Source organism: Monomorium pharaonis, unplaced genomic scaffold (genome assembly GCF_013373865.1).
Source record: "Monomorium pharaonis isolate MP-MQ-018 unplaced genomic scaffold, ASM1337386v2 scaffold_249, whole genome shotgun sequence".
NCBI classification, from domain to species: Eukaryota; Metazoa; Arthropoda; class Insecta; order Hymenoptera; family Formicidae; genus Monomorium; species Monomorium pharaonis.
In genome coordinates, this window is record NW_023415526.1 from 810 (window position 1) to 10,783 (window position 9,974).

Below are 9,974 nucleotides of genomic sequence, written 5' to 3' on the forward strand. Positions count from 1 at the left end.
AGTACGTGCTACTAGTCATTGTGCGAGCACGAAATTCTCGAAACGAATTTGTCCCCGTTCGTCGTATCTCGGCGCGTAATTTTCATTCGACCGCTTTCCTCGGCCTGCGAGAAAAGCGGTCCACGAAGTTACGTGACGTCATGCCACTTTCGTGCCATGTTGATTTTCGCCGCCAATCAGACGAGTCCTTTTTACGTATTTTCTCAAATGTAACGGTCGCGCTAAGTGAAATTCTCGCGCGTGGTTTACGTTTTACTCGTGTGTGATATATTATTCGTAATATCGGGAGTGCCGAATAAAGTATCGGGCGATCGTTATTAATGTGCGGTTCGAGAATAGCAGGATGATGTCAGCAGAAAGCGGCATTCATGGAGCGACTCGGTATTCCGGAAAAGGAATGTAGCAGTAGCAGCAGCAGCAGCATTAGCAGCAGGAGCAGCGACAGCAATCGGTGAGTGAATTTTTATCAAATCAATTAATTGAATTTATATCATGTATATGTGGTATTGTACATTTATAGAATACGATTATGCACATTTGCATAAAACAGATTTAAAATATAAATGCATATAATTGTAAAATTTACGGGTATAGCATGAAACATAACCAAATAAACGTGGACATAGCATAGAAGAGACCCAAAAAGTCATGCACATTACCTACAGGATTCATAGATTTTTGACTACATAGTTCGATGTGCACATTTTGTGCACATAGAGGCGCTGATGGATGAAAACACCTAAAACGACGCGATGACCCAGGGACTCTCAGGAGTCTCAGATGACTCAGGTTCTTCGGTTCCTCTCTGCTTTTGTATACAGTAGACAGTACACGCGATTCAGATTGTCGGTGTAAAAAATCGAAATAAATCGAGTTGCGGACCGAACGTCATCGCCATGATTATTCCTGTGCGGTGCTTCACTTGCGGCAAAGTAATTGGGAATAAGTGGGAGGCATATCTAGGCCTTCTTCAAGCGGAATACACCGAAGGGTGAGTCTATTTTGGACTAACCCCCAAACTGAATTATCAATTATTTAGCGAAATACGCCGGATATATTTAATACTGCGATATAAGCAACTTACTCAGCATAAAATAGCAATCAAATGTTACTGATTTTTATTTTTAAATTCAACTAATCTTATATTATTGTTACTTACCGCTCCAATGAGCATGGTCGTAATACTAAGTATACTTATTTAGTTTTTCAATTCATCCATTATTTAGCAACATTTATCTTTGTTGCTCATTAAAAGTTTAACAAAGATAAATGACGCACTATAAACAGATAAATAAAATGGATTGTAAACATAGTTGTAAGTGGTTGTGAAGTATTGTAAGATTCAGTTACATTGTCTATATCTATCAACATAAATTAGTTTTAGGCTGGTATTCATAGTTGGATCTTATATTTAAGATCATCTTAAGTACTGTCTTAAGATGCCATCAGCCAATCACAGAGCTGTATTAGCATCTTATGACATTGCTTGAGACGATCTTTAAATAAGATTCGACTATGAATACCAGCCATAATCTTGGTTTTTGATGAGAAATGAACATGCTTCTATATCTTGCAACCACTTACATATACATTTACATTATTGTAGATGGCAATAGCTACCTATTGTTTTATTTTTATCTTAATGATATTTTAAACAAGAGATTAAGTAGATACAACATTAATTAAGATTTATATATTATAGAGATGCCTTGGATGCGCTAGGTCTGAAAAGATACTGCTGTCGCAGAATGCTGCTCGGACATGTAGATTTGATTGAGAAGTTACTTAATTATGCACCGTTGGAGAAATAATTTCAACTGTCACTTGAGCCAGTGTCATATATTACAAACACTTACAAATAGTTAATTTTTATTTATATCTGTACATTTATTTGCTTGTAAAAAAAAGAGATGGAACAGTATACAGATGTTTCTTATGTATATTAGTTCTGAAAGATATACACATTCTGATGTTAATTTTAAATGCAACGCAGGAAAATTGCAAGACACTTTGTTTGAGCAATATTTTTTTCCCATACAGATAACATATCCAGCAAACTCTGCATTTTTCGTTGAAATACAGTTCTAAATCCTTCAATCACATTTTTTAATTAAATATTTTGCTATTTTTATATACGATTTTTGTATATAAAGTAATAAAATATAAACTGTAAATATAAAATATAAATAGTATTACATTGCATATTTGAGCGAATTTAATGAAAATATGCTTGACATTTTATAAAAATATCTTTTTTCTGCAAACTAAGATTGTGAAAGTCATTTTAATAGATTGATAGACTTAAAACTTCTTTAATTACAATCTCATAAATGCAGAATTTTCATGTAAAATTAAATATAACATTCCGATAATATAGAAATTATTTCCTACAGGAACTTCACGCATTCTTAAGAATACATTCGCACATTACGATGGCGATAATTCACGATCATTCATTATTTTGCATTTTTTCTGTTAAATGAATACTGCCATTGCTCTTAAATCTACATTTGCTTTTTTAAATTTCTGTTCTATAAAATATAGCCATACGTTATTTTAAAATATTAATAATTTTTTGATATGTTTTTGTTTACATAAGAATAAATTCATAGACTAAAGAGTATAATTTTTTAAATAAAGGTCCTATTATATGATCAACATAATTAAAAAAATTGATACTTTTAGAAGATTCTAAAATATCAAGAAAATCTGAGTTAATATGTACAATAAAAATACATCGGTCCTATCCAGAAATCAATGACATCTGCCTACGAGTCCAATATGCTTACTTCGTTCTAAAATACCATTAGCCATGGAGATGTGATAGAAAAATTTATCGTATTTCTATTGAAATATTTGCACTAGATAAAAAAATTTTGTCTATCAAGCGTACAATTTCACTATATCCATTATAGCACTGCGTGATCCAAACACTAACGCCATCACGCCTATCACGCATATAATTACATTTTTCAAGGCTACCCAGTTTCCCGGTCCAAAGCCGACATCCCAGTAAGTTACAGTCTCAATAAAGACCGGAATGAGAAGGCCCAAAATGGAGAAACAAAATGCACCAATTAGACTGATGAACGGTTCGATTGTTGGCACTGCCACGGCAAGGAGAACTGTAACACGAATTATTTCATAATTATAATAACTCATTAATTTGTACACGTCTGAAAAATACAATTTCTCTAAACGTACCTGCGCCTGTTACTAGCACCGTCCTCATGATATAGTTGGCTAAAAGAGGTTTCTTCTCGAAATGTTGCTTTATAGAGTTCCATCCGATATCGAGACACACATAAAATTGCAAACCAAAGGTGCAGAAGACAGCTAGAGCGATTAGTATTTTCACAACTTGCGCCGCTCTGTGAAGTTAATGACGAAGATATACAAAATCAGATCGTGGATAACAATGTTATTAAGTAAAATTTTGTCAATTTAAACCCTTACATTTCTTCCGTCGGCAGATTGAGAGTGATGCTACCCTCCGTTGCGTCCTGATACTTAGCATATCCGAGAAATCCAAGGAAAATATATACAAGAGTAACGCCGGACATTCCCTTGTTGAGAACTCCACAGAGTCCTACAAAGTGTTGCGGCATCTTCATGCTGTTCTCCAGAGGCATCACCACGCCAATTGCCTCCATAGCGAAGACAGTGATGCTGAAGAACTGCGGGAAGGTTTCGATTGTAGCCACTAAAGGCACTGAAGACAATGATGGCAAATCCCAAACGAGGTAGTAAAATGTTATTCCCAGTCCTGTTCCCATAAAGATGTTCGCTACCATTGAAACTGGCGCGAGATACTTCAAATCGGGTATCCAGCTTAGGAGAATCAACGGCACCAACAAGTAAGCGGTGATTAATCGGATGTTGTAATCAACCTCTTGATAATGCTCGATGATCTGCTGAATGTTAGCGGCCACGATTACTGCGTACACGCTGCAGGTGCCGAAATATGTGGTAAACAAACCGATCTGTATGAGATATCTGTTACGAAAAAAAAAAAAATTATTTAGTAACAAGAAAAGGTTGCTAAAGGTATTCGACAAACAAAGCAATAACCTGGAAGGCTTGGCAAACTTTCTCGCCCATTCGGGTCCGGTACTGAAAGCTACCTCGGCAACCTCAGCAAATCCCATTTCCGTTTTTCGAGTTTTGTAATAAAGCACATGCGCACATTTGACCTGGAAACGCAGTTATAAATATGTTGCTTATTCCTATCTTACGAAAAATTAAACTAGGTTATCTGTAGCGATAACTACACTAGGCTAAACACAAATTTTTATCTTTAAAAGCTCACCAGAATATATGCGCAATGCGTGCACACGAATGCGACGAGTATCGTGGCAAAGATACCCACGAGTAATCCGGCGCTTTTGAAAGCAATGGGCATAGCCAGTATTCCAGTGCCGAGAGAGGCTTTTAACAAATGTGTCAATGTATCGCAATCCCTGAAAAAGAAAAGGTTTTTACTTGCACCTTAATCACACATTAATCATTGTCAGTCCAAATCATTTAAAATTAACAACTAAGATAAAAATGCAAATGCTCTTCGACCCGTCATAATTTACGTCACAACCCGTTGCAAGCGATTGTTAAATTATATTTTCAAAAATGTAAATCTCAAGCTTCTAATCACCAGTGTATAAATAATAAATAAATTTGATCTTGTTGTCAACTTAAGAAACTTTTTTTACTGCTCAAATGCGTGAACAGACTTGTAAGTTGATTTAGTTTAAAGTAGCGTTTCTTATTTTACTATCATTTTGAAATAGTTATAGATTTTAATTGCGTTATATTATATGTTTTAGTTACTTGATAAGGATCTAAAGTAGAGGTTGAAACGTTGTAAATTTAACAATAAAATTTTTGCCAGTTGGGTTGACAACAAAATCAAATTTATTTATATTTTCAAAATTGTTAAGATAAAATAATAACGTCTAATTTAAACTTTCATGACTAACATATTTTAATCATGTCTCTGATCTATTTGATTACACAAGATAAAATTATTTCAATTAGATGATATCATCAATGATATATGTTAATTTTTGGTATTTATAATTCATAATTATACTGTATGATATATTCTTCGCGCGAGTATATGATTAAATATGTAATGATAAAGTTCACTCGATCTCTATATCCGAAGATAATAAAAACACAAAGAAATAAAATTCGTATTACGAGATTATTATTTTAAAAAAGACATTGATTCTCACGTTGTCGGATTGTCGATTTTACGTTCCGCAAAGGGATCGAAACTCTTCTCATCGCCCAGTGCGGCTTCGGGATCGCGTGGGGTAACTTGTACTTTATATCTGAAAGACAAATAAAATACAAAACTTAGCAATTTGTATTGCGCATATCTATGCATTGTAAGTCATTTTTTATCTCTACTATAAAAGATAACATTTTCAAATGAAATCGATCGGAGTCTTACTTAGCGGACAGGACGCCGTCCTTGAAATGAGATCCATCTTGAGGAAGGAAGGTATCCAACTCTGTCGACGGCTTCTCGCTTGCGTCGGTCTAATAAATATTAAAAACAAGATTATAACGTAATAATATTGTTTATTGTAATGGGGCATGAGATGTAATAATATCAGTGGCGTGAATGAGTTACGCAAGGTAATTATGACGCAGATAGATATCTGAATAAAACATAATACGCAAATAACAGATAAGTTATATCTACATCGTGGCTTACCATTGTAGAGACGTTTGTTGACGTATTGTCTGCACCTGAAATACAAATGGTAATTAATGCTTTGATTATGTCACTTTGCAAGAATTTGATGCGAATTAATAAATCAGGACATTATCATAACGCATAAATTCTGTGTGTGCAATTTATCTTCTGATATTGCATTATATATTGACATTGCATATTTTTTAAATATTGCCGTTTAAAACTGACAAGTGAAATTCCTCTTCGATGTACTCTCGTACAGATCTGTCGAACCTGTTTTATTACGTAAATTCTTATCTTTCAAAGCGTGACCTTCAACTTTGAAACTTCAGCGATGTACAAGTAAGAAACGGCACATGATATGCATGGATAACTTTAGGCCTACAATCGTCAGTATTATTATTTGTCACTTTTGACAAGTGAATAGATGTGTAAATTTCTTATGCAAAAATGCCACGGTTTATTTTAGTCTCGCGTTTTCGCCGACTGCATCCACATTGATAAACGTTGCGCTTTACAGTGGAAGACATTGTTAACCCTTTGCCGTTATTCTAAAAACTTTTCTTATCGTCACGATTGTTGTTTTCGTAATTTTCGATTCAAGGAAAAAAAGTACGAAAGTTATTGTAAAGTTAAAAAAGTAATATTTACCCTTAAAATCCTGAAAATTTAAAATAGCGATTAGATTTCACGTAAAATTTTTAGTCTTTACCGAGGATCGAATTACAATGTCAACTGCCATTAGTTACTTGCACTGGGCCCGCCGCCAATTTAATTACATTGGACGAGTTTATTGAGAGACACGGTAGTGTCTTGCGCCAAGTGAAAGCGTATTATACATGTGGTACGAAAGAACATTAACTTTTGTTACTTCCGGGTTCGTGAACTCAACCTCGCTTAGATAAAGTAAATAATCGCGGACGTAGATAAAGCGCGGAAATCTAGCACTTTAATTATTAGAAGAAACAATCCAAGTTATATATCATTAACACAATGTTATAATAATATTTTATAACACGTAACGTTTTCAAACATGTAGTTTATAGTGTTGTATGCAACATTATTGTAAAAAAATGTTTAAGTAGAATATTAACAATAATATTTCTATACTGTAATTATAAGGTTTAGGAATATTACGTTAAGGAGTAATTCATGTGGATTTTATGAACATCGTGACATAATATTGAATAAATTATAATTTAATGGTAATTTTATAACATTCACATAAAATCAACATTAAAAAATTTGATTTAATGTTCTTTGTTCACTGGAAAAGAACAGATACCACGTGAAGGAGCTATACATTTGATGTTTTCTCTAGAAATAGATTCTTCAATGCGTTGCATTTTGAAAGATTCTTCGAGTAACGTATTATTTTTCTAAGAATTGAATTATATGATAATTCTTGAGATTTAATTTTGTTACACAAGCGAGTCGTTAATTTTTTTCATTAATAAAATTTCATTATTACACCTTTATGCCTTCTTGCCATTCTAGCAATTAAAATGATTAATACATCATAAATATCATGACTAGATAACGTAAGCACACTAAACATTATACAGCACATTTAGTCTAAAAAAAGAGCACTAGAGCAAAAGAAAATGTATAAATTTCTTATGCGTATTAGAACGAGCTGATAATGTTCCTTACCCTAAAATCATATTTCTAACATATTCGCTAAGTTTTGATCAGCGAGTGCAGAATTGATGACGTAGTGTCTAACTATTGCGAGGAACTATACTTGAATTAAAGATAAAAATAGTGATGGAAACGACTCATTAACCGTCAGTGAGACAACCCTTCAAACACTCTATGTTGCAACGAGATGAAAGGATGACCGCAGGCGGACGTTGACTTCGCCTATGTGAGCAAACGGACGGATACCGGAGGCGCGTATCGATCTATTTGCTTTGGTGATAATTTGAAATCGATAGACTTTGGAATCCACACGATTGCCAAACGTCATTGTAATTGACAATTGATCTACCTTCGCTGCGGTTGTTGTCGCTTATTATCCGAATGTAATCGGGCGTAACAAAACTCTTACATTAAATGGCACTTAAATCCGCGAGATAATCGAACTCAATAATTGGAAATCGATGTACGTGGAAAAGTTCTGACGGATCCTTGGCCTCTCGTGATGGAAAGCTCCAAGTTGTAGGACAAGGTCCGCAATCGAATCGTATTTGTTGCATAGAACGCGCGGCCGACTCAAGATTGGGCAATCGTTTGTCTTAATTATCTCACAGCGATATCAAGAGGCGTCATCGTTATGCGGGTGACCTAGAGAAGAAAAATAATTACGAGGGCAGATAAATCGTCAGATAAACCGTCCAAGTCGTCGTAATAAGCTTGATCAATTAATGTGTCATTAGTTAATTCCTTTGCCCGCTTGACAATTGCCGACCCGGTCGGTCGTTAAACCTAGGCCTTAACTTCCCGTTAACTGCGGTTAATCCTGCGCCTAAAATTCGATTAGAATTGATCTGACCTCCTTCCGAGACATTGGGACAGTAGATTTAATCGTACAAGTAGATTTAATCACACCTGGCGCCGTTTCTCGTCGCCAGGTTTTGAAAAGATTAATTTTAGGCCCGCAGAGAGAAGCTTTCCGAGGCTTGTAAGAGCAGAATTTCTATGTCCTGTTTTGCTATTCATGCTATTCGTCGCTTGACCGCGAGAAATGTGATACGATTTGCATAAAACTGTAAGAAAAAGCTTGAGGCCACACGTGTGCTTAACATACGAATATTCACGTCGAATAGTTATCACAAAATAAAAGTAATAAATGCGTGTGCAATTAAATATTTATGCTTTGAAACGGATTTACTTACTGAAATAAATTTTAAACACAAATTGTGAATTATAATAGACAAAACAATATTTTGTGTAACGTATTAAAAATAAATGTGGGACTACTTGGAAACGGAGTAAACATATAGTATCGTTAAGGAACTGGACTGATAATTCAGCATCAAATTGCTGTGCGTAACGTAAAAGCAGAATTTCTATGTCCTGTTTTGCTATTTTTGCTATTCGTCGCTTGACCGCGAGAAATATGATAACGGTTTGCATAAAACTGTAATAAAAAGCTTGAGGACACGCCTGAGCTTAACATGCGAACCTTCACGTCGAATAGTTATCGCAAAATAAGAATAGTAAATACACATGCAATTCAATATTTATGCTTTGAAATGGATTTACCTAGGGCCGGTTGTTTCAACTTCTTGGTAAATTTACCTACCAGGTAAGCATGCGTCTATCTTCATTTCTTTTCTTAAATAAATACAGACGCACATATATTTATCTGATAGGTAAATTTAACAAAAAGTTGGAACAACCAGGCCCTACTGAAATAAATTTTAAACACAGATTGTGAATTATAATAGACAAAACAATATTTTGTGTAACGTAAAAATAAATGTGGGACTACTTGAAAACGGAGTAAACATACAGTATCGGTAAGTAACTGATAATTCAGCATCAAATTACTGTACGTAACGTCGTTGAGAAAACGTAAGTTGATATGGTAACTATCTCGTTCGCCTTATCAGAAGCTACCGCTTGGAGAGTTGAGCTCTCCATAACGTCAAAGTTTCCGATTTTACTGCACGCCGAGTCGACGATAAACGATTCATAAATTGTCAAATCGAGTGGAAAAAGAACGAAGCGAATTCACTGGAAGACATTGGAAGACAACACCAGATCAGTATCGATACTACGTAAACGTATACATTGACGGTCCTCGTGCCAAAGTATTATTTATCAGTAATGACTAACAGCAAGATTCCTCACAACGCATGGTATGATGAAATATTTAACTAGCCGTAATTCGCCAGTCATTTCTATTTAAAATGATAAAGATTCAGATTCTTAGAAGAAATATCTTTTAGGGTAAGTAAGACGACATACGCTAAAGATACCTGTGCAGGGACTCGCTAAATATATCTGATATTCGATGAATGCCCGCTTGATGACATTTATAGGACGAAAGACTGTTCACGCGGAAGTACACGAGAGAACTTAATGGATTCAATTTTGTTGAAAAAGAAGCCAGGCGCCTTCGTTTTTGGTATGAACATGATATTTGGAAATTGCCGTTTCAGATGTCTCAAATCAGCAGTTTGTCTTAGAATGTGTTTCCGAATTGGTCAACACTGCGAATGATCCGCGTGATATTTCACACGTTAAAGAATGTGTTAACGCATTACCGACCACTGCAAAATATGGAAATAAATATTTAAGGAATCCAGCAAACGGTTTACATTTC

The 9,974-nt window shown here is 34.9% G+C and overlaps 2 protein-coding genes across 3 annotated transcripts; one reads left to right on the top strand and one right to left on the bottom strand.

The window, feature by feature from the left end:
• Nucleotides 1-779: 779 nt before the first annotated feature.
• LOC105839858 (DNA-directed RNA polymerases I, II, and III subunit RPABC5) lies at nt 780-2,004 on the top strand. The gene is made up of 2 exons (XM_012686456.3): nt 780-991; nt 1,703-2,004. Exons 1-2 carry the CDS (start codon nt 897-899, stop codon nt 1,809-1,811), a joined length of 204 nt encoding a protein of 67 aa, XP_012541910.1. The 5' UTR covers nt 780-896; the 3' UTR covers nt 1,812-2,004.
• Nucleotides 1,863-5,813, bottom strand: LOC105839856 (proton-coupled amino acid transporter-like protein pathetic). Of its 2 annotated transcripts, XM_036294461.1 has the most exons (8): nt 5,720-5,812; nt 5,453-5,541; nt 5,232-5,330; nt 4,310-4,460; nt 4,072-4,193; nt 3,457-3,996; nt 3,205-3,371; nt 1,863-3,125 (listed from the first exon to the last, which is right to left on the bottom strand). In XM_036294461.1, the coding sequence occupies exons 1-8, from the start codon at nt 5,720-5,722 to the stop codon at nt 2,884-2,886; spliced, it is 1,413 nt and encodes a 470-aa protein (XP_036150354.1). In that variant the 5' UTR covers nt 5,723-5,812; the 3' UTR covers nt 1,863-2,883. The 2 variants fall into 2 exon arrangements, with proteins under 2 accessions (XP_036150354.1, XP_036150353.1); XM_036294460.1 differs by having other exon boundaries at nt 3,457-4,193; nt 5,720-5,813.
• Between the last annotated feature and the right edge of the window lie 4,161 nt (nt 5,814-9,974).